Source organism: Coloeus monedula (assembly GCF_965178545.1).
Source record: "Coloeus monedula genome assembly, chromosome: 28".
Taxonomy (NCBI): domain Eukaryota; kingdom Metazoa; phylum Chordata; class Aves; order Passeriformes; family Corvidae; genus Coloeus; species Coloeus monedula.
The window spans coordinates 2,116,200-2,141,479 of record NC_138808.1 but is presented as its reverse complement, the minus strand read 5'-3'; the positions used below and the strand labels follow the sequence as shown (position 1 = coordinate 2,141,479).

At 44.6% G+C, this 25,280-nt stretch overlaps 1 protein-coding gene across 1 annotated transcript; it reads right to left on the bottom strand.

Moving 5' to 3' along the window:
* Positions 1-1,176: 1,176 nt before the first annotated feature.
* On the bottom strand, positions 1,177-24,312 carry ADAM28 (ADAM metallopeptidase domain 28; the record flags this gene model as incomplete). Its single annotated transcript, XM_082298245.1, has 24 exons — positions 1,177-1,209; positions 1,295-1,357; positions 4,139-4,216; positions 4,493-4,555; positions 4,973-5,072; positions 5,418-5,508; positions 6,949-7,027; positions 7,549-7,629; positions 8,226-8,382; positions 8,898-9,000; positions 9,895-10,090; positions 10,922-11,011; positions 11,326-11,503; positions 11,808-11,938; positions 12,506-12,590; positions 14,565-14,734; positions 15,562-15,633; positions 16,568-16,630; positions 17,073-17,268; positions 17,765-17,841; positions 19,462-19,540; positions 20,963-21,039; positions 21,654-21,754; positions 24,264-24,312. 24 exons carry the CDS (start codon positions 24,310-24,312, stop codon positions 1,177-1,179), a joined length of 2,412 nt encoding a protein of 803 aa, XP_082154371.1.
* Between the last annotated feature and the right edge of the window lie 968 nt (positions 24,313-25,280).

The following is a 25,280-nucleotide window of genomic DNA, read 5'->3' as shown; positions in this document are numbered from 1 at the left end:
ATTTGCTTCAACTCACTATCCTTGGAAAATTCTGGAGTGCTCCCAAAGGTGGGAAATTGGGAAGAGACAGATGTGAAGGTGGCAGAAAAGCTGTGATGGAATATCCTGTCCCCCCTCATTATAAATGGAATTTGGCTCTCCTGGCTGACTTGGCAGGTCTGACAGCACCTGGAAATGATCTTTTCTTGCTGCAAATTGGGAGTTTCAGGGCTCTGGCAATGTCAGAAATGGTCCCACTGCACCCTGCTTCTGCTGTTTCGTGGGCCAGTGATGGGTTTTAAAAAACACAACGATTCCTTCCTGTTCAGACAGAACTTTAATACAGAAATCTCTGTAAATACATTAATTACAGCTCATAAAAAACAACTTCTGGATTTTTACACCCCAGTCAAACGCAGGTGGAGATTCCAGTCTGTTCCTGGCTCAAATAAAGCAGCAATTATCCAAAGAGGAAGGAAGCTCTGCTCTTCCAGTAACATCCATCCTCACCCAACACAACCTCACTCCTCAAACTGAGGACTGAAATCCCATCACATCCATGTTTTGCAGGGAATGGCATCTTCAACAGGGAATTTAAGGATTGTGGAGAGAATCCAGTCCAAAGGATCTTCCCAGAACCATTCCTAATGTGTCTTGTTACTTATTCCACGTCCAGCTCAGACCCTGAGGACGCAACTTCTCTCCCAGGGCAGGAAGGGTTTGTTTTTCTCCAGGACTTGCACATGAAGGAGAAATCTTTGTGTTGCTGAGGGTAGAGAGGGCTGGAAAAGATCCAGAAATGGAGCCAAAGAAACGTTTACAATTCCCAAACCTGCAGCAGCCACACTTTCCCTGCTCCCCTCAGCTCAGGTCCCAGAGGAGCAGAGGAGGAGCAGCCTCATCCCGCAGTGGTGGCCCAGCAGTCAGGGTGTGTTCAGCAGCTTTTGTAACTTACTCTGAGTTTACACCTCAGTGCAAGTGGTGGTTCTGCTCTGCTTCTCTTGCACAGCAGCTCCGTGTCACCACCAGAGCTCCTCCCTGCTGGAAATCCCAACGTTTTCTTCCCAAGCAGCCCTCAGTCAGTTCTTAAGGGGAAGAGGGAGACGGTCTCGGATGCCTTTGCCAAAAGTGGAGGAATCGAGGGATAAATGATCCCTGGAAACTTCAGGAGTTTCACCCAGCTCTGCTTGGGAAACCTCAGACTCTGGGGTTCATTGGGGGCTTCAAGGCCTGCATGGAAAAGGAGGAGTTAGATCCCAGCAGTGCCAAGGAATTCCATGCCCAGAGAATGGCTGTCCCAGTGGATCCAGGTTACCTGCGGCGGAGGGGGAGGTTTGCCCTTGGCAGCGGGGACGGGAGGAGCTCTTCTCTCTGGAGCCTGGAACAAGATGGGGTTTCAGTGTCACCAGGGTTGTCTGAGTGATGCCACGAAGATTTTTTGCCTTTTCTTTTATACCCCTGTTACACCTTTTTACAGCTTCTGTATTCCCAGTGCTTTTTGCCTGCATTCTTGGACTTGTTTGTTAAGCTGAGAGACTCAACATTTGAGAAGCTTCGTAGCCAGGGATCAGCGTGCCCCAGAGCCCAAGGTGCTCTCCAGAACACATTCTGTAAACCAAGATAGAACCATCCAGGGGAAGGTTCCTTGGGGAGTGGGGCTCACTTGAGCCTCTCATTGGGGAATCTTGGATAGATCTGCTAATTAATAACACCTAGAATGTTCTACCCGATCTTTGGGGGCACTCTCAGTGGGCTGCATCTCGATGCACATGACCTGGCCGTGTGCACCTAAGGATCCTTACAATAAATCCCAAGGTAAAATCCCTTTTCCCCTTCTAACCGTGGCTGACTCTTGATTTTAAGACCAGGAAAAGGCATCAGGAGCAGCTGCAGGACCCCCCAGGCCCCTCATCTCTGCATTTCCTGCAGCGATTTCCCTCTGGGAATGCTGGAGGAGGAGTGGAATCGTCAGTGCCCGTGCGAGGAGGCAGCAGAACGCAAACACAAGGGCACAGATCTGTTTGGGAGGGCACGGAGCTGCTCCCAGCGTTTCACCATCGACATCCAAGCGCACGTGGGAGGTGTGGGAAGCTCAAGGTGCATCTCTGAACACAGCTGGGATTTAAGTGTGGCTTATAATCGATACGTGGGGTGATTATATTTTATATTTTACACTGTACAATGTACATTTTATATTTTACATCTTATATTTTATATTTTAGATTCCACTTTTTATATTTCATATCTTATATTCTATATTTTACATTTTATATTTTATGTAACATATTTTACATTTTACATTTAACATTTTATATTTAACATCTTATATTTAACATCTTATATTTTACATTTTATATTTTATATTTTATATTTTACATTTTATATTTTACATTTTGTATTTTACATTTTATATTTTATATCTTATATTTTACATTTTATATTTTATATCTTATATTTTACATTTTATATTTTATATCTTATATTTTACATTTTACATTTTATATTTTATGTAACATATTTTACATTTTATATTTTACATTTAACATTTTATATTTAACATCTTATATGTTACATCTTATATTTTACATTTTATATTTTATATTTTATATTTTACATTTTATATTTTACATTTTAAATTTTATATTACATATTTTATATTTTATATCTATCTTACGTTGTATATTTTACATTTTATATCTTATATCTTATATTTTATATCTTATAATTTATTTTGTATTTTACCTTTTATATTTTATTTCTTATAATTTATATTTTATATTTTACATTTTACCTTTTATATTTTATATCTTATATTTTACATTTTATATTTTATATCTTATATTTTACATTTTACATTTTATATTTTATGTAACATATTTTACATTTTATATTTTACATTTAACATTTTATATTTAACATCTTATATGTTACATCTTATATTTTACATTTTATATTTTATATTTTACATTTTATATTTTACATTTTAAATTTTATATTACATATTTTATATCATATCTTATATTGTATATTTTACATTTTATATCTTATATCTTATATTTTATATCTTATAATTTATATTTTATATTTTACCTTTTATATTTTATGTAACATATTTTACATTTTACATTTAACATTTTATATTTAACATCTTATATTTTACATCTTATATTTTACATTTTATATTTTATATTTTATATTTTACATTTTATATTTTACATTTTATATTTTACATTTTAAATTTTATATTACATATTTTATATCATATCTTATATTGTATATTTTACATTTTATCTCTTATATCTTATCATTTATATTTTATATTTTATCTTTTATATTTTATATCTTATAATTTATATTTTATATTTTACCTTTTATATTTTATATCTTATATTTTACATTTTACATTTTATATTTTATATCTTATATTTTACATTTTACATTTTATATTTTATGTAACATATTTTACATTTTACATTTTACATTTAACATCTTATATTTTACATCTTATATTTTATATTTTACATTTTACATTTTATATCTTATATTTCACATTTTATAGCTTATATTTTACCTTTTACATTTCAAATCTTATATTTCACATTTTATATCTTATGTTTCATATTTTACATTTTACATTTTACATTTTATTTAGTGCTGACCCAGTGACTGTGCAGGCAGCACCCACAGTTGTGTCACCAGCGTGAAGTTGGATTGTACAGCCTCGTAGCAAAGGCAGGCATGGTGAGTATTTGAGGCAGGTGTTTTAATGAGGATGGTTTGGGTTTAGCAATGACAAACAGAACCATTCCTCTGGATTTAAGACCCACCACATCTCTGCCATACAGGGACTCACTCAGACACCTGTAGTAGCGAGGTTACTCATTGTTTGCACTCTGTTTACTCCTGAAATCCCTGCTGGTTTCAACTCCAGCTGCTGAGTTGTGTTTCTGATGCCTTGGAGGACTCCCTGGCACGGCTGAGGAATGTTTGTGCAGTTTAGGATTGCACAGCCAAGAACGTGACCCTGCCCTAAAGATCTGTGCTTTGAAGGGCTGGGATTTCAAAATTTTCCATTAAATTGTAGTCCAAAACTGCAAATATTAATTGATATCTGATAAGGGTTGGTCATTGAGATGAGGGATGTGAGGGATGTACTCACAAACTTCTCCTCTGGGTGGAAAGAGCCGGGTTTGGTGGCAGGAACGGGAGGTGGGGGACCTTTGGGCCTCAGGACAGGCTGGAAAAGATGAGAACATGGAACCCTTTAACCCTCTGTGTGCACTGCGTGTACTCCACGTGTTCCTCGGGAATGTGCCGCTGCAGTTGGATATAAAAGTGCTCCAGGAGGGCTGGCGAGGGGCAGGGATGCTCCTGCAGCCTGGGAGAACAGGCAGAGCCCGCGCTGGAGCTCAGGGATGTCCCTCTGGGATCACGTTGTCCCCAAGGGTCTCCGGGGGTTTGTGATGTTCCCCAAATCCAGCAGGAAAGCGGGGACATTCCCGGGAATACTCACAGTCTGACGCTGGGGCTTGTTCTCCTGAGGTGGAGGCACGGGAAGAACTTTCTTATCAATTACCTGCAAACAGGAACCGTCACAAATCGGGTGGAGCCCTTATCTCATCTCCTGCGTTATCTCCGGGTGTCCCTTCCCTGCCTCGGGGCACTCAGGGACTCAGGGCCCTCCCCGAGCTGGGATTCCCAGCCTGTCCTTCCCCTCAGCATTTTGGGAATCTCATGCTGGGATTCCCAGCCTGTCCCTCCCCTCAGCATTTTGGGAATCTCGAGCTGGGATTCCCAGCACTGTCCCTCTCCTCAGAATTTTGGGAATCTCGTGCTGGGATTCCCAGCCTGTCCTTCCCCTCAGTGTTTCGGGAATCTCCAGCTGGGATTCCCAGCGCTGTCCCCTCAGCATTTTGGGAATCTCGTGGAAGTGCAGCCACTTTGGCTGATGGTTGGGCCCTCGGGGACAGTCCCCAGCTGTCCCTGCTCTCACCTTCTGGGCAGGTGGCACCAGCACGGGCTGCTCTCTGCAGCTCTGCTCCTGATCCACAAAGACCTGGTTGGTGGCTCCGGGTCCCCTCCTCGTCTGGTGCCTGTCGAAGATTTCATATCATGGTAAATTTTACTTGATTTCAAGAAAAAACCTCACAGCTGAAGCCCTGCCTTACTCCTGCTGGTGTTTTGTAGCCATGTCCTTGATTTCTCTCTTCCCTTTATTTATTTAGGATTATTAAGGATTTATCAAGGGCTCCATTTCAACTCTTCCATCCCCTCCCCACCACGGGATTTCTGAAACACCTCCACAAATCTCACGGATCATCTTCCTTCCTTTCCAGAGTCTAATTCCCCTCACCCCCATTGCAAACTCCACCTTACACCTCTGCAGGTATTTCCTGGCTGTGGTTTGTGGGGTTTAAGTGGATGTGGGAAGGATTTACCTCTTGTGGAAGCCTCGGAAGCGGGTGAGCAGCACGGCGGCAACCGCAGTGACAGCCAGGACAGCCAGCACCCCGGCAGCGACGGCGATGCCTGGCAGGGACAGAAACAGCGCTTAGAGCATCGGGGAATCATTGGGACAGGAACAGCCCTTAAAGCATTGGGGAGTCATTGGGACAGGGACAGAAACAGCCCTTAAAGCACTGGGCAGTCACTGAGGGGGCAGGGACAGGAACAGCCCTTAAAGCATTGGGGAATCATTGGGGCAGGAATAGGAACAGCCCTTAAAGCACTGGGGAATCACTGGGGCAGGGACAGCCCTTAAAGCATTGGGGAATCATTGGGGCAGGAATAGGAACAGCCCTTAAAGCATTGGGGAATCATTGGGGCAGGAACAGCCCTTAAAGCACTGGGGAGTCATTGGGGCAGGAATAGGAACAGCCCCTAAAGCATCGGGGAATCACTGGGGCAGGGACAGGAACAGCCCCTAAAGCACCCCAGAACCACTGAGGGGGCAGGGACCCAACAAGAGCCGCCGTTGTTTACAAGTTTCCCATCATCGATGGAGAAGGAATTTTTCAAACTCCATTCGTTCTCACTTTATGGCTTCCCCTGCCACAAATGGTGATGGGGAAAGACGAATTCCTGCTGGTTTTGCCATATTTGAAGTCAGCTGTCGTCGGGGTAAACAAATCCTAAACCAACCCTAAACCAACCCTGCCCTTTCCATCCACCCTCATTCCCGTGTCCTTGCTCTCCTGTCTCAAAGGCTGTTACCCAAAGTGGGGTGCAGACCTTCAAATTGCCCTCAAATAAAGTTTCTTTCACAATATTCAACAGAACTACTCCAAAGCCTCAACCAAGCCAGAGGTTCAGAGCTGAGGGTGCTCTGGTGAGGGTGAAGAGAGGACAAAAATATTTCATATTATGAATGAAATAAAGCCTTTTTCTTTTCTCCCAAACACGTGGAAATCTGGACACAAATTATTTTCCCTTGGAGGTGGATCATTAAAGACCATGCAGATGATAAATGAACTTGTCCAGCTCGTCAGAGCAAACTCTCGGGATCCTGGCTCCACTTTGAAGGGACAGGGAGCTTGTTATTCCAAGAATAAAAAGGAGGAGCCTGTCGCTCTCACCTCCAGGGGGAATCACTTGTCAGCTTAGAAGGAAAAACACCTTCCCTACTCATCCCTACAGGACTGGGAGGTGCTCAGAAATCAGCTCCCTGGAGATGCAATCCTGGCAAAGCAGCAGGGATTTCAGTTGGATATTACGACAAATTTCTTCATGGAAAGGATTGTCCAGCTCTGGAACGGGCTGGAGTCCATCCCTGGAATTGTTCAAAAAGCCTGGCTGTGGCAGCTGAGGGCAGGATTTGGTGGTGCTGGTTGGTGGCTGGGCTTGATGAGCTTAACGATTCTAATTAACAACTGCATGAACCACTCTGGTGCTGGGCTGCTCCCCTGGAGCTCCCCTGCTCATTGCAGCCAGGAAAGGACAAATTCCAAGGTGTGGGACTGTGGCACTTACTGGTGAAGGTTGAGGAGCTGTCACAGGTCGGGGGTGCCCACCCCTCCTCACACTGGCACTGCAGCTTGTGGTCACACACCTGGGGAGGACAAAGCAGGGACACCTCAGTCAGGAATTTGGGGGGTCAGAAAGTTTCTGAGTGAGGATCCTGAGAAGTTTTTTGAAGCTCTCAGTTCATTTGGGCTAAAATTTAGCACAAAAAGGAGCGGTTTTGGGTTAAAGACCATCCTGTTGTCATGTACATTTTGTTTCTGCAGTGAAAGTTTCACTCCAGAGTTAATCTATTTATGTGTAGGCCTCTGAATGGCCAAAGATGAGCAGAATTCTCTTCCCCAAACCAAAATGGCCTAAAAAAATTAGCTTTGATACCATGGCTCAGGGGTAGGGCCAGGCACAGGGGCTGTGTCCATCTCCTGGACAAAAATATCGATGCTACATCAGGGTAGATTTGTTTTTATCAAAATTTAAGAAGTTTCTGACTCCCCAGATTTGACAGATTCATATCAATGACTTAAACCCTGTCAGCAAGAGGGTGTGAGGCTGATCTGCATCATTTCCTTGGGGTTTTAAAGTGGATAACATTGAAAGCTGGTGTCTCACAGCGTGGCCAGAGCACTTGGCAGAGCAGTTGGTGGACCTGAAGACCTCCTCAGCATAGACACACTCTCCATGGCTGCACACCTGGAATGAGAGGAAACCACAGGGATTTGGAGCTTCCAGGACATGCAGAGCTTGCATTTTATCCTGTGAGGGAATGGAGAGCAGCACGAGACACAGAACCAACACTGGAAATCCCTCAAACCCTTCTAGGAGAGGGAGATGGGGGCTTAATTTCCAATTTGGGTGGTTTATAGCAAGGGGAGTGACAGAGATGTGCAGACATCCCTGCTTCCCACTCCAATCCCTCATCCCGCCCTTCCAGGTAGGAATACACAGGGAAGGGGTTGGAAACAGCACCCAGAGATGCCTGGCACATCCATTGTGGAAATAATTAACTGTAATAACACATTAACGAGCCCCTAACCCTTCACACAGAGCTGTGTTCCTGCTGCCACACATCTTTGTGACAGTGAGAGGCAATAAGGCAGCAGCCAAGCCCGAGGAAATGGGAATGGTGGCAATTCCTGCTGGCTTTGCTGCTGGTTTGGGATAAAAGTTGGGAAAAGAGATCAGCAGAAGGTTGGGGTCCACTCAGTCTTCCCATGTACAAGAGAGAATTCTATAAACCAGACTGAAAGAGGGGGAGGAATAAAGAAAAAAACTCATTCTCTACTCACCATCCCATTCCCACACTTGGTTCCATCCAGGATCATCCCCGGGTCTGCTTCTCCATTCCTGGGAAAACTGGCTTTGCAGGAATCAAAGGTCACCAGGCTCCCCTCCTGAGGCATCTCCCTCCCTCCGGAACAGAAGAGTTTTCCACACATTTTGTCTCTGGAAGGAGAACAGGAGCTGTTACCCAAGGGCATGGCCCAGCAAACCCCTCTGAGCTGGTGTTTCCTGCAGCCTGAATTCCAAGGAAACGGCTGCAGAAGGGAATGCTGGCTGGGGTGAGGGCAGCTTGGTTAGAGCAGGTGACAAGTTCTTAAATCCTGCTGAGTTTCTTAGGGAACACAAATTCATTCACAGAAACGAGCATTTAACTGGTATTCCTTCACTTGTGAGGTTCAAATTCCCTGTCCCAAAAATCCCTGGATTTCCCTGCACACCCACACACACTCATCCTCCCCAGCAGCCCTGCACAGATCTCTGTGCACACCTTTGCTCTCTCTCATCTCATGATTTAAATCCGCTTTTCTTAGAAGTTATTTCCCACAATTTTCAGACAGAACAAGAAGGGACTCAGGGCTGTGCCACTAAAATAGGGTGGCCCTGGCTTCTGTCGCCTAATTTGAGTGGGAATGGCCTCTCTTCCCAAATCCCAGCAAGTTCCATAGCCCAGTGCTTACTTTCTCTTGCACGGGACGTGAGTCCCTTTCTCCTTCCTGCAGTACCCATAATAGGCTCCCTTCTCGTTCATGTGGTAGCAGGAGGCTGCGCCATCCGTCGCCTCTGCAGGAGGAAAAGGCAGCGGGATCAGTTTGGGATCTCTGCTTGGGACAACTGGGAATGTTCCATCTCCTTGCCTTGCTTAGGAAATGGCCTTTCCCAAAGAAGTGCCCATGGGCGTAAATGACCTTCTGGCACTTCAGCCTGGAGAAGGGAAGGCTCTGGGGAAACCTTGGAGCCGCTTGCAGGGCCTAAAGGGGCTCCAGGAGAGCTGCAGAGGGACTGGGGACAAGAGATGGAGGGACAGGACACAGGGAATGGCTTCCCAGTGCCAGAGGGCAGGGATGGATGTGATATTGGGAAGGAATTGTTCCCTGTCAGGGCAGGGAGGGGCTGGGATGGAATTCCCAGAGGAGCTGGGGCTGCCCCTGGATCCCTGGAAGTGCCCAAGGCCAGGTTGGATGGGGCCTGGAGCAGCCTGGGACAGTGGGAGGTGTCCCTGCCCTGGCAGGGGGTGGCACTGGATGGGATTTAAGTTCTCTTTCAGCCCAAACCATTCCCCAGCTCTAAGAAACGCTGCTTTCAGAAGCACCCAGATGTGACAAATTTGTCTGTTAATTTGCAGGACAGACATTTCCTCTTCCTATTTAGCCCAAACCACTTCCCCAACTCCATTCCAGCTACTTCAGACCCATTCTGCAAAAGAGGAATGCGCTCCCCACTTCCCATTTTTCTGGGAGCTCAGAGCATCCCTGAGCTGCAGCTCACGAGTTACAACCACTGACAGCGGGAAATGTAACAACCATCAGTAATTATGCTAGAACTAGGGTTTATCTTTATGGGTGAGCCGTTCCTGAGGTACAACAGATCTGAGGGTTTGGAGATGCAGAATTCCCTTCTCTCCCTCTCTCCTGTGACCGAGACGAGCTGATTTTTCCAGCTCCACAGGGCACTCACGTGGTCCGAAGGCAGCTTTGCACTGGCTCTCCCGGGTGGGACAGGTGCCCATGTAGCAGTAGCCCTCTCCATAGTTGCAAGGGTGCCCATTGACCCGGAATCGATCCTCGGGGCAGCTGGGGGAGCGCCCTGTGCACATCTCAGCCAGGTCACAGTCGTGTTTCACCGCCCGGCACACCGAGCCGGACTTCTTGTACTGAGGGAGGGAGAAACGTCCCACTCAGCACCCAGCACTGCTCAGAAACACCCAGCTGAAGGGTGAAAATAGGGCAGGACAAGCTCCTCTTCACTCCACAGGCTGTGTGAGGAGCAAGATCCATATCTCACTCCGTGTTGGATGTGCCAGTTCACAGGGTTTTTGCCTCTTGTGCCACAGCTTTTATTCCCAGGGGAAAATGGCCAATGAAAGGGCTCATTTCTCCAGGATGGTGGGAGAGTGAGGGAATTGATGGTGGTGGTGTGGTTTGGGATGGACTGGTGGGCATTGACAGGACCCAGGGAAGGGCTGGAGCTGGGTCAGGGCAGGGTCAGGTTGGATACCAGGGAAAGGTTCTTCCCCCCGAGGGTGCTGGGCACTGACCGGGCTCCCCAGGGAATGGGCACGGCCCCGAGGCTGCCAGAGCTCCAGGAGCGTTTGGACAGCGCTGCCAAGGATGCCCAGGGTGGGATTTTGGGGGTGTCTGTGCAGGGCCAGGAGCTGGATCAGTGATCCCAGTGCATCCCTTCCCACTCAGGACATTCCATGAGTCCATGACAGTGCCTTTGTCAGGGCTGTTAAATACAAGCACAGGGGATCAGTTCTCCTTTATCCCAGCAGGGCTGAGGAGCTGGAGAGAGGAGGGTTTCACCTGGCAGCTCTCATGGGGGAGGGAAGGGTCTCACTGGCAGTTTTTGGGGAAGGGTCTCACCTGGCAGCTCTCACGGGGGAGGGAAGGGTCTCACTGGCAGTTTTTGGGGAAGGGTCTCACTGGCAGCTCTCACAGGGGAAGGAAGGGTCTCACTGGCAGTTTTTGGGGAAGGGTCTCACCTGGCAGTTCTCACAGCAGTCCCCATGTGCACAGGCAGCCCCCGAGGTCAGCTTGCAGCTCTCAGGGTCACAGCACTCGTTCGTGCACTCCTGGGACAGAGGCAGCAGTCAGAGCTGGGGCAGGGACACCAAACCACTACAAGCCCTGGGTTTGGAGGTAGAAGTTGTGCAGGGAACTTGGGGCTTTGGCTGAGACGTGGGGATGGCTTTGTCCCACTCTCAGTTCCTCTGTCCCTGCCTCCTGACAAACCAGAACTTCGTTTTTCCCAGTACCCTGCACACACCCAGCCACCCCAGCTTTGGCTGTGGATCTGTGTCCACCTCAGGGACCAACAGAAAGCAGCTGCTGTCCAGCCTGGATCAACCCCTTTGCCTTTCCCAAGGATCATCTCATTCCCAGGTACCTCAGGAGTGCCACAGTCGCATTCCTCTCCCTTTTCCACGAATCCGTTCCCACAGGAGGCGGGGGCCACGATGCTGCTCAGCTCTGGGATGTTGGTCAGGCACTTGGGCATGTCAGCCAGCATGAACTTCTCAAAGCTCTGGAGGCTGCAGGAGCTGAATTCCTTGGGAATCACTGAGCTGTGTTGGGGAAACAGGAGGATTTCTGTTAGGATTGGCACAGGCAAGGAGGAGAAACGCCCTTTGGGAGAGAATTGGAGCAGGTGACTGTCCCCACAACTCTTGGGTGTAAACATTTTTCTAAATATATAAGGATTAAAGTAGGTTTGGGTTGGGTTTTTGGGGGGAGTTTCTGTCTGGGAATATCTGACAATGGCCTGGGCTTTCATCCATTTTTTAAAAATAATTTGAATGGAATCATCTCACTGCACAAAAATACTGCTCTAGTTTGAAAGCTGGGAGCATTTGAAGCCCCAGGTCCCACCTGACAGTGTCTGTCATGATGCAGATGTCGTCGCTGCACGAGCAGGCCTCAGTGTCGTGGCTCATGCCCAGGTTGTGCCCCATCTCGTGGGCCATCGTGGCTGCCACTGCAATCTCGTTCCTGTTGTGGTCCTGGGGAGCCAAGAGCAGCTGTTATTTCCATGTGTGCTTTACAACGAGCAGGAACAACAGAGAAAACGAGAAATGGGACAGTTTTTCCTCAAGTGGAATTATCCTCGCCGTGCACAAGGGTTTGTGCGGTGCTCAGCCCATCTGTGCATCTGTCTGGATTCTATGTCGTTATTTAATAAAAATGTTTATCAAATATGTATTAAATTTTTATGAAATCATGTAAAATTTACACCATGGAGGTGTGTATGTCACATGTTTGCTTTCTTTACCCCCTTCACTTCAATTAAAATAAAATCCCAGAATCCCAGAATGGTTTGGGTTGGAGGGGACCTTAAATCCCATCCAATTCCATGGCAGGGACACCTTTCCCTATCCCAGGTTGCTCCAAGCCTCACCCAGCCTGGCCTTGGACACTTCCAGGGCTCTGATTGTGAATTTTTACAGTCTAATAATGAAGCAGAGAACCGAAAGTGCCCTAACCCCAACGGTTTTCATAAAGGTTCTTCTCTGGCTGGGTAAAAAAACCATAGAAAAGCCTTTCAAAAATGAAATAAAAAGGAATCAGACCTGAATAATACCTGCAGAGTATAAATCACTGCATATGGATTTGAGGAAGGCCAATCCAATCGTGGTCCCCTCGAAGTCCAGGCCTCTGGAAGGAAGCACAAAAGCACAGTGAGATCAAGGGCATGCCCAGGATGGGATCTGAGCTCAGGGATCTTTTCCTAACCAGGCTGGAGGTTTCATCCCCAGCTCTGGATGGCATCTCAGATCCAATACAATATTTATTTTAATATAAATCAGATAAACAAAAACCCAGTTGAATGCACTTTTCATTTTAATATTTACTTAAATTCTGTGGTGGTTCATAAGGTGGAAAGCATCTGTTGGTGTGTAAAGAGCTGAATGAGGAGCTCCAAACACAGCAAAGAGCTGGGATGAGCCAGGACCTCTGGACACAGGACAGAAAAGTGGGGTCAGTGCTGGTTTAATTTGGCATTTCCCACATTTTTGGGGAAATTTAATTCATCATTTCCCTGCTGAACTTCACATTATGACTCTTTCAGTGGTCAGATTTCACTGCAGTCCCCCAGGGCACTCAACTTCTGTGAGCAAAACCAGAAGGAGAGTCTTAGATAAGGCAGAAATTCCCATTCCCCATTTTTGCAGGGATTCAGCTGGAAAAATTTGATGCCGTGTCCCGGCAGGAATTTATTTGTGCTCCATGACAAAAAAGAAAATAAAAGCAAAAAAAAAATGAACTTGCATTTATATTTTTTTCCTGGAATTGGTACAAGCCAGTGTTGGAATGGGTGAAATCCAGGCCAGGATAGTGCCACTGACTGGTGACAAATTTTAAGGAATAAAGAGTGCCTTGGATGGGTTTGGTGAGTGATTTTTAAGGAATAAAAAGTGCCTTGAATGCATTTGGTGAGTGAGTTTTAAGGAATAAACAGGGCCTTGATTTTGTGACCAATTTTTAAGGAATAAAAACAGCCTTGAATGTGTTTGGTGACCAATTTTAAGGAAAAAAAGGGCCTTGGATATGTTTGATGACCAATTTTTAAGGATTAAAGAGGGCCTTGGATGTGTTTGGTGAGCGATTTTTAAGGAATAAAAAGAGCCTTGGACGTGTTTGGTGAGTGATTTTTAAGGAATAAAAAGAGCCTTGGATGTGTTTGATGAGCGAGTTTTAAGGAATAAAAAGGGTCTTGATGCTTTGATCAATTTTTAAGGAATAAAAAGAGCCTTGGATGTGTTTGATGAGCGAGTTTTAAGGAATAAAAAGGGCCTTGGATGTGTTTTTGACCAATTTTTAAGGAATAAAAAGAGCCTTGGACGTGTTTGGTGAGTGATTTTTAAGGATTAAAAAGGGCCTTGGATGTGTTTGGTGAGCGATTTTTAAGGAATAAAAAGTGGCTTGGACGTGTTTGGTGAGTGATTTTTAAGGAATAAAGGGGCCTTGATTGTGTGACCAATTTTTAAGGAATAAAAACGGCCTTGGATGCGTTTGGTGAGCGAGTTTTAAGGAATAAAAAGGGCCTTGGATGTGTTTTTGACCAATTTTTAAGGAATAAAAAGAGCCTTGGACGTGTTTGGTGAATGATTTTTAAGGATTAAAAAGGGCCTTGGATGTGTTTGGTGAGCGATTTTTAAGGAATAAAAAGTGGCTTGGACGTGTTTGGTGAGTGATTTTTAAGGAATAAAGGGGCCTTGATTGTGTGACCAATTTTTAAGGAATAAAAAGAGCCTTGGACGTGTTTGGTGAGTGATTTTTAAGGATTAAAAAGGGCCTTGGATGTGTTTGGTGAGCGATTTTTAAGGAATAAAAAGTGGCTTGGACGTGTTTGGTGAGTGATTTTTAAGGAATAAAAAGAACCTTGGATATGTTTGCTGAGCGATTTTTAAGGAATAAAAAGAGCCTTGGACGTGTTTTTGACCAACTTTTAAGGATTAAAAAGAGCCTTGGATGTGTTTGGCGAGCGAGTTTTAAGGAATAAAAAGGGCCTTGGATGTGTTTTTGACCAATTTTTAGGAATTAAAATGGCCTGGAATGCATTTGGTGAGCTGTTTTTCAGGAATAAAAACGTGCTGGGAAGGGAGTGGCAGAGGGAAGGGCACCCACGTGATGAGCTGAGCGTTGTCGTTCCGTTTCCTCTTGAGCAGATCCGCCAGGCGCCACTTGGAGAAGGCGTCCAGGGTGAACCCTGCGCTCCTGCTCAGGGGACACTTGTCCCCATCTGTCCACACCTCCAGGCCAACCAGAGCCACGTGGGTGTTGATGGCTTTATAAACCTGCAGCAGAGGATTAATTAAAAAATTAATCCATTGAAAATGAATGCGCGTTGTTAAAAATCGATGCTAATGAAACAAAGCCTTGTCCTGGCGCTTGGGTCATTTTTTCCACTTCCAATAGCCAAACTCCAGACCTAACAAAGCTTTTCCAAGCTCTGAATTCCAAAAAACCCTCACCAAATAAACCATGAGATCTGATTTCCCACCACGTTGAAAGGAACTTTAAAATGGGGTCAAAATACTTGAAAATTCCGGCAATTTTGGAAGAAATTTGCCGAAGAAATCAAGAATCAATTTATTCTTTTTGAATCCACCATTCACTTGACAAGAGATTAGAAAATATCTTAAAAGTATTGGCAGAAATAATGAAAGTAGGAGTAGAAATAATGAAAGTAGGAGTAGAAATAATGAAAGTAGGAGTAGAAATAATTCTTATTAAAAATCTCATCTCTGAAGGCAAGGAACAGGAGGATATGGACAGATGTGGTAAATTTGCTTTCCAAATTACAATGAAGTTGAGTTTTCATTCATTCCCATGCATAATAATGAAAGTTTATGATGTTTAAAATAGAAAGAATTTATAAATCACTTGGATTTTTATGGTTTTCAATAGAAATAATTATAAATCACTTGGATTTCGATCATTTTCAATAGAAAAAACTTTTTAAACCACTCAGATTTCTATGGTTTTCAATAAAATAATTATAAATCACTTGGATTTCGATGGTTTTCAATAGAAATAATTATAAATCACTTGGATTTTGATGGTTTTCAATAGAAAAAAATCATAAATGACTTGGATTTCAGTGTCACTTGTTTGCTCTCACCGTGTTGATGTAGTTGACTATTCCAAATATCCTTTGTCTTAGATTTTTAACATCTTCATCATATTTCTTGTACTGAAAAGGCAAATACAGCACGTCAGGAAAAGGGGATTTATCAGGAAAGAAATGTCCCACAGAAGATTGTTTTGCAAACCACACCACGTGTAAAAAATCGTATTTTATATAAAAACTATCTGTTTGATGAAGGATTTTATCAGATCTTGGGTTTCAATATCAGCCCCTTCCAAAATGGGAATTTCTGTGTAGGGTGCAGAGAAGGAGTTGGACTCAATGATCCTTGTGGGTCCCTTTGAGCTCAGGATATTCCCTTCAAATTCAGGATATTCCCTTGAATTCAGGATATTCCCATTGAATTCAGGATATTCCCTTCAAATTCAGCATATTCCCTTGAATTCAGGATATTCCCATTGAATTCAGGATATTCCCTTTGAATTCAGGATATTCCCTTCCAAATCAGGATATTCCCTTCCAAATCAGGATATTCCCTTCCAATTCAGGATAATCCCTTTCAAATCAGATCATTCCCTTCCAAATCAGGATATTCCCTTCAAATTCAGGATATTCCCTTTGAATTCAGGATATTCCCTTTGAATTCAGGATATTCCCTTCCAATTCAGGATAATCCCTTCCAATTCAGGATAATCCCTTCCAATTCAGGATATTCCCTTTGAATTCAGGATATTCCCTTCCAATTCAGGATAATCCCTTTCAAATCAGATCATTCCCTTCCAACTCAGGATATTCCCTTCGAATTCAGGATATTCCCTTCCAGCTCAGGATATTCCAACAGCACAAGCACTGCAAGGTCTTTCCTAAATCCAGGCCATCTCCAGGTGCGAATTCCAAAATAAATCCCCTTTAGGAATCCCTTTTCCCAGCCAGGCTCAGTGGAACCTTGTAGCTCTTGTAGGAGCCCAGGAATACGAGTTGGGATACCCTGGGAAGCTCCTCTGGAGCTGATCAAACACAAAATAATTCCAAAACTCACCAGAGCATTGTCTGCAACGACGTAGAGCTCCAGGAACTTCTTGGCTTTCAGGTAAGCTTTCATCTAAAGGAATTAATGATTTTAAATGACTTTTAAGAGCTTTTCCAATCCCAACCTCTACCATTTCAAAACTGTTTCTTAATTATATTAATTATTGAGGGGATTTCTTTGGCCAGGTCATTCCGAATGGGACTGGTTTGGGTTTAAATGATGAGAAGTAGGCTGGGTATTAAAATTTTTACTCAGATATGGAAGGTAAAATAGATATTAATGAGTATTTAGGTGTTAAAGGTGCAATGGGCAGCTGTCAGTAAAGGCAGGAGGGTTGAACTCAGCTGGTGACTCTGAAATCTCAGATCTGGAAGATTTTGCTCTGGTTTTTAAGATCTGACCCCACTTCCCTGTGTTTAATCAATCCTTTGTGGAGGTGCCACGAAAAAATTGGGATTTGTGCTATTTAGACTTTTCTTATTCCCTTTTTTTGATGGGATAGCCACGTCCTTACCTCTGGGCTGTTGCTGGATTTGAAGATGTCGTTGATGGGGTCACTGGAGTCCTGCTCCCAGGAGTTGTTGAGCAGCCCACAGGTTTTGATGGGCTCTTGTTTCAGGGCCTCATATTTATAAACCACGTGTTCCTCCCTGTCTGAGGCTCCCAGGGGCTCGATGAAGAACTTCTGGCCATGGGTCTCAAAATAGCCACTAAAAAAAGGGTTGGAAAGTGAGGTTTTGGATCAAGGAAGCATTTATCCCAAGCATGTAGACCCTTGGAATGTTCCAGCAGCCTGAGGCAGTGTGCAACACTTCAGAAGCAGAAATCAATTAATTAATTATTGCTGAGTCAATTGGAAGATTTGGGTGCTCTCAGTCAAAGAGAAGCTGGGTTAGGAATTAATTTGATTTAAATTTTGGGGGGTTTGTGCTGACAGAAGTGGTTGAGAAGTGGATTTCGTTCCAGTGGGGAATTCAAAGATGTTTTCATCCTGATTTGAGGTGAAAAGCCGAAATACTGTAAGGAACTAAGAAAAATTATTTTTCTTCCTTCCCCCTCTGTTTTTCTTTGGGAAAAAAGTTGCCAAGGCCTGAACAAAAGATCACATGACTTCTTTCCTTCCTGATTCTTTCCTGTTGGAGCATTTATCCCAAAACATTTATCCCAAAATCCCATTCTGCCCTTGGAACCCAAACCCCTCCTCACCTCAGCCCTTTGCAGGTGCTGATGCTGGCCACAGATTCAGCATCACCCTCCACGTGGCCTCCATAGTAACAGTGATCCTGGTTGGAAAAAAAATCCAGGGTCAGGTTGGGCTGAGGATTTCAGAAAACAAATTGGATCCAGGAATTTCAGAAAACAAATTAAACTATCTCCAAATGACAACAAACTGCACTACTTGAGGAGGTCTCCCATTAGGAGATTCGTAAAATGAATTTTAAAAGTTGGTGATCGTTTCCATGTTTGCTGTGGACCCATTTTTTTTTTATTCTTCAACATGGAGTGACCCAAATCATGGCAAATCCAACAATTCTGGGCTCTGGTCAATGCACAACACAGAAAAAAAGGAATATTCTCACTCCCTGCTCCAAATTAAGCACACACTGCTGTGTTCTGCTCGGTTAAAGTCCACACCAAATGGTTTCCTTGTGCCCAGATTTCGAGGAAAGGTTCTTTAATTAGCCAACAGTTAAATGCATTCATTTCAATTAGATTAAAATACAGGTATTATATCAAACACAGGTAGGGGAAAGAGTTTGGGGGCTTAATTGGCTTAAGGATTTAAGGTTTCTGTTTCTGTGTTCAGAGAGACTTCAAAGTCACTGAGGGGTTGTGGAAAATTTTACCCCCAGCGTTTTCCTGACTGGAGTTCTTAAGATCCTGGATCCAAAGCCTCGTGCCTTGTGCCTTTTGTTTTCTCATGAATTTTTGATTCCACTTTATCCTTTATTTCTCTTCCTTCCACCACAAAGTGTCAACTTTGTTACAGGGAAAAAGACATCCACAAAGGGAAAGTTATGGGGGGAAAGTGGAGGATTTCTCTCCATCCTTTGGGGATACAAGAGGAAAAACTCCTGATCCTAATGCAATATCCGGGGTGCAGGAATTCCCTGTTCAGCACAGATGGGTCTGTCTGAGTTTGTCTTTATCCAGGTTTTTCACACTCCGTTCAGGGAGTGAAAATAATTGGAGCAATCAGGAAAAAAACCCCAAAAATAACCAACCCAGAGTTATTTCTGCACATTTATTTCAGTCAGAATCCTCCTAATTGCTCCTAACAAAGAAAATTAGGCTTTGAATTCCAGACTGTGTTGTTAAAACACATCTCATGAGCTTGGAGGAGAACTTCAGGTGGGAGCTTTGGGGAAGATCAGTGCCCAGTTAATTAAAAAATCCCTTCTGCATCGAGTCCCATTTGCCTGGAGGTGCAGAACTGATCTGCCAGGGCTCAGAGGAGGCAGCTGGGCTCAGGTGCTGCGAGCGTGGCTGGAAATGTGAGCCGGAAGGAAATGGGGCCTTATCGGGCTCGGGATCTCCTTGGGATCAGGGCGGAAATCAAGTCATGGGGCTGAGCAGGAGGAGCAAAGTCTGGAGGGCAAAGCAGCAAGGCTGAAAGCTTTGGGATGGCCCTGACTCCAACAAAAGGCTGGAATTTGACCCTGAAGTTGTTCAGCTGCCACTGAGGTGGGGCCTTCCCGGAAGCCAAACCATGGAGCTGATTCCCAACAGGCACAAGGGCCAAATCCCAACTTCCCCATCCCTTCAGAGCCACCCTAACTGGCTTAGAACCTGGAATTCAAACCGTGCCTTTCTGTCTCATATCTCCCATTATTTCATGGATCCGTGAGTCTCATGTGGACCTCAAGACTGGAAGTAAAAGGGAAAAACCCTTCCTGCGTTACCTTGATCCCAGGAGTTGTTGTGATCTGTCGGCCGTCAGCAGAATAAAGAGTTTCAGAATAATCCCCAGCCAGGAGATCCCTGCAAGGAGCCAAGTGCAGTCATTATTCCAAGGAAATTGTTGCCATGTAGAAATGAGGTGATGACACAGCGCACCGAGTATGTGGGGAATTCAAACAATTACTCAGGTTATTCTTAGTATCGGAGAAACTCGGGAAGCAAAAGCTGCAGGGAGGGGAATTCTGCTTGCTCATAATCCTTACTCAAACAAACAGACTTTTCTAAAAGAAGAAAGCAATTAAGGTCTGCTGATTTTACTGGGATAAACTCATCTCCTGGCAGATCTGGATGCAAATGTATAATTATACATTGATTTTTTGGGGCCTGTTTTTACACCTTCCTAAAAGCAGCACCTCTGCAGTGACTCCTGTTTGGGCAGCTCCCACCCACTGCCAGCATCCCATTTCTCTTCAAAGAATAGGATTTAGTGCAACACCATTTCCCTCCCCCCAGTCCAAATATTTAGATTAGATTAAAACAGGGGAAAGCAGTTAATTACAGTCTATACTTAACATGAATTGATTATGGCACTACTGTATTTGCACAGCCTGTGGAGCAGCACCCTTTCACCCAGACTGACGGAGCGTGTGGTAAATGTTCTGCTGGAGCCAGACTTCCCATTTCCAGGAAGGTTTTGTCAATGCCAGGTTATGTTTGGTTACTCCAGGTTCAAAAGAAGTAGTGCTAAGGTAAATATCTATATCAATGTATCAATCTATCAGTGAATCAATCAATCCATCTATTATCTATCTATAATACAGAGATATATAAACATAGAACCACAAATTTATTAAGGTTTGAAAACACCTCTAAGATCATCGAATCTGTCCTAAAATCTTGGAATGGTTTGGGTGGGAAGGGACCTGAAGGATCATCCAGTTTCACAGGCAGGGACCCTTTCCACTGGCCCAGGGTGCTCCAAGCCCCATCCAGCCTGGCCTTGGGCACTTCCAGAGATCCAGGGGCAGCCACAGCTTCTCTGGAAATTCCATCCCAGCCCCTCCCCAGCCTCACCGGGAGGAATTTCTTCCTAATCTCTAATTTAAACCGTCTCTCTCTCAGTTTAAAACCACCCCCCTTGTCCTGTCACTCCAGGCTACAATTCTGAAACCCACAGCCTCTTCATGGTCACAGAAAACTTGTGAGGCAACAGAAAAACCTTAAATATGCATTGGATTGAACAATTTAGGAAAGAAATGGGGGAGCAGAGGTAGCAGGATGGGAAGTGCCTCCATCATGGCAACGTCTCATCCCCAGCACTTATTCCACGTTCCCAAAACACTGACAGGATTCTTCCTCTCCCCTCTTCTTTCCTTGCCATTGAGATGTTGCATTTACCAGAACACCTCTATTTTACAGGGCTCTAATCCCTGTTTTTTGGCATCCTGAACACCCTGCCATGGCTCACAGCGAGCAAGAAGGGAAGAGCTGAGCTGAACCCACCGATTTTTTCGTAGCTGCAGCACCACTTCCTCTCCGTTGGCTTTGATCCCGTACTTCACTGTGTCTTCGTATTTGCTCTGTAAACAGATTGAAGTGTCAGAATATGCTCTGCTGCAGCTCCTGGCCTCAGCAGTGGTGTTATTGGAATGCCAGCCGTGTTCTTTTCCCCCTCTTCCCACCAAAAACAAGGATGCTGGCAGGAGCAGAATAAGCAGGAGGACACTCTGTTTGAGGGGTTTTAATTAGAGGAGCAAATTTGACCTTGCAAATTCATTTCTACCTCCATAAGCACAAATCCTGCATGCTTGGGAAGTGCTGAGGGGGATGTTTACGTTCAGACATTTCCATAACACCCTCTGGAAGTGCGTCAACCGTGGTCGGTTTTAATTATTGGTTTAATTTAATCCAAATGAAAGTGTCCACAGGTTATTAAAAACCTGAGCAGTATCAAACCCTGCATCTTTGCAGAGGTACAAAGCTCAGAAGAGCCTCGGATGGCCTGAGGGATTCTCTGCATGCTGAGCACACCTCAGCTCCTCTTCACGAACACGGGATCACTTCTCCAGGCTTTTCCTTTCGGAAGAGCAAATGTGTGTCCAAGTTCTCTTAGCCTTGAAACCCAAGGGTGTTTTAACTCCAGAGAACCTTCCCCATCTCCCAGAATCAGCCAAGAAATGATCTCCTTTCCTACCTCTGAGCTTGCTCCCACAGCTCTCCTGTGCACCGAGTGCAATTTCCGCGGGTAAACGATTTCATATTGCTCAGCTCCAGGGAACTTCCCGCTGCTGCTCCCTGGGGAGAAACAGACGGGGATTGATGAAAACACAATTTTAATTTATTAAACACCAAATTTTGTGGCTGGCCAGGTGATTCCTTTGGGCTCTTGCAACACCTCGTGCTGCCCTGCTTTCCCTCCACGGCGTGACCCAACACCAGTGGTTTTCCCATTCTGGATTTTGGAGGACTTGCCCTCCCTGGCTACTTCCATTAAAACATTTCCTGCAATTCCCTTGGGGTTTCTCCTCCCAGCTCTGAGCAGTTCAAGTCCCAACAGGCCAGCCCAGCCATGCCAGTGCAGCCTTTCCCTCTGCATTTTCCAGTGGCACGAATTAAATGATTTGGGTTTGTGGAATGAGCAATCTCCAAACCTTATCACGTGACAGACAGGCCCAGACTGCCTCTGGATCTGCAAATAAATTTACACAATGCAGAGGTCTGCAGCAGGATTCCTGCTCTGCAAAGCCTTGGCACATACAGAATTGTGGCAGAACTTTAAGAGAGGGTGGTAAGAAATAATTACAACTTTTACCTCTTGAATTGGGTTGAGGGAGATACAGCAGAAGGATGGGAGAGGTGTTTGGGCATGGCCAGGTAAAATAATGGGAGATAGGCAGGAAATTAGGAAAACCTTGAAGGTGGAAAAAGTCCAAGAGGTTCCTTAACTGCCAGAACCCTTTGAGTGGTCTCATAAGGTCTGCAGTGGCTGCAAAGAGCTGGGTGAGGAAATGCAGAGCTGATAAAAAGAATTTCTTTTTCTTTTCTGCTCTGAACCTCAGCAAATCCAGAGCAAAGTTAATTTGGGGTGGGCAGCACCCTGGAGTTCATCCTGGCAGCTGGAAGCCAGGTTTTTGGGAAAACAGGGTCATACAAGGGATGTGTTGGTTTCCACCAAGGCAAAACCTGAGCTCTTTAATCTCCTACAAAAGGGAATTTCATGTGAATTGGTGAATTCTTGATGGCCTGTATTTGAAAAATAAACCAAGAACAACAACAAAAAAACCCCCCTAAGCTGCCCAGAAAGCCAACAAAACCCTGCAAAAACAAAGGCACAGAGCACCTCCCATGATAATTCCTGCCCCAGGGCCAGGTTTTTCCAGGAGTGAGGCCTCCAATTACTGTAATTTTCTCTCTCTGGAACAGCAGAGCACATCCTCGTGCAAATTGTCGAAGTAAAACAAACAGATCCATTCTTTTATCACTGATTTATTTGATTCAACCCTTTCCAAATGTAATTGCAGAACAAACCTGGTTGTATCTTGATAAAGATGTTGATTTAATGGTGCAGAGGGATCCCGTGTCAGCTGAGCTGCTCCACCGAGCACGTGCTGGGAGCAACTACCGAGTGTAACTTTACTACTGCCATTCACAACGGGGTTTTATATATTTTTTAAGCAACTAATTATGTTTATTTTCCAAAAAAAATCTGCTGCTTTTCAGATTTCCCTCCACAGGCCTCAAGCGTGTCCTTATGCAACAATCCCAGGAATATTTCAGGCCTCTTGGAACAAAGATCCCCAATTTTATCTCTCCACACCCTTTGTGCAACTCCAGCCCAGAGAGTTCAAGTTAAGGCGAGGTTTAAAGGGAGACTCAGGACTGAACTCATCCCTTCCCTGCAGCCTGATCCAGACAAAATTTCGAGGAAAACTGGTTGGTTTTGTTTGGAATGAATCCTTTCTTCGAGGGAGTTTTTTAATCAGCGCATTGTCTTTGCTGCCTTCAGGTTTTGTCTTGAGCTTGGAGGAGGAAAGAAATTCCTTGGGCCCCGTACAACAGCTTGTAATAAGGAACAAATAACTGTGTGCTTTTCCAAGCAGAAAATCATTAGGGAGGATTTTATTGACAATGAAGTTGTGGTTTTGTCAAGAAAAAGAAGATAACACCTTAAAAGTGTGCACATTTTCAGATATTCTGTGCGAAAAACCAAATTATAGATTTGTGCCTGAATGCTAATTAAATGTTTAATTCTGGCTATAAATCCTGTGAATGCTTGTGCAGGCCAAGCACTGAAAAACTCCGTTCCCTGTTGACAGGAATTGAAAGAAATTGTGTGTGTGAGGAAAAAGAAGCGGGGTCTGCTCAGGTGAAATCACCTGGATATAACCTGAAGCATCATGCAGCTAAATAAAGCCTGTTCAATATTTTAAATCAGGTAATGTTGTAATTGAATTCCTACAGAAATCTGCTACTTTATGGCCAAAATGCTGATAAATTGCTGTAATTGGCTAAATTGGCCTCTCACTTGCAGGGTAAGAATTGCTTTAGTGGTTCACAAAACCAACCAGCTGTGGGTCTTTAGGCAATTTATGGCCACTTGTCAAACAAGTAAATGCTGCTCTATCTAAAGAATTGTAGACAATTGCTTTGAACGCAAAGAGCAAAATCCCAAATATCCCTAACTCCATTTTCCAACGGCTTTAACTCACCGTTCCTCCCTATTATCTACCAGTTAATAATTAAAAATTCATCCAGACTTATCCATAGCGAAGCTGGTAAAGGACTAAAACAAAAAGTGCCATACCTTGTTGGAGGAAATGCAGCAGAAGAGCAGAAATGAGGAGGATTTTCATCCTTGGGGTTGTGCTGGGCTGGCTGAGGGCTCCGTGGGCTGGGAATGTGGCGTTCCCAGCGTAGCCCTGCCCGGGAGCTCCTCTGGGCTGTGGGTGAGAGGCAGGGACGGGTTCAGCTTTATTCCTGCTCCTGCAGGAGGAAGTATTTGCTAAAGGTGTTGCACAACACCAAGTCACAGAGTGTTACAGCAAGCGAAGTTCCTGCTGCTTGCTTCATGCCCTGAACCTTGGGATAGGGATCAATCGCTGCTTTGGATTCGCTTCCCTGAAAACGGGGAAAAGAAAATGAATTAGGTCAATAAATCAATAAATATGGAGATTGGAGCTGTCATCGAATTACAGAACGGTTGGGGTGACCCTAAGGCCGTCTATTTTTGGTCTGGCTGACAAAAGCTGAAAGAAAACCGGTGGAATGTCAAGGAAGGAGCGTTCCCAGGAAGTTTAGGGTAAAACAGGTCCGCAGGGTGAAGTTGTGCTTTAATTCTGGGTATTTACCCCTGAACCTGGACCAGTGAATCACTGACACAACAAACACTGAGCTGAGCCCTTGCTGCCCCATCACCCCTGTTAGTAATGTTTGCTTCGGGCTCAGGTGATTAAATAAAGGAGGCAGAGCAGGGAACGATCCAGGTGAGGTCTGTGCAATCATATTCTGAAAATCTCTGCCAGAAAAGCATCCCTTTGACTCAGTCAGCTGTAACAGAGGAGTAATAAACCTTCTCAGGCCACCAGTGTCAATACAGAACTGCTTGAGAGGACTTGAACTTTTCATGGGTTTAAATGGGAGTTACAGGGTACGGAGAACTGGAATGGATCATCGGGATATGAATTGATATTTATATACAGCAGGATCAGCAATAGACAGGACACAGTAATATAGATATTCCTTGTTGATGTTAATTTATAAATGAGTAAATGTATCTGGATAAATCCACAGGGGAATTATATCCACAGGAGAATTTTACTGC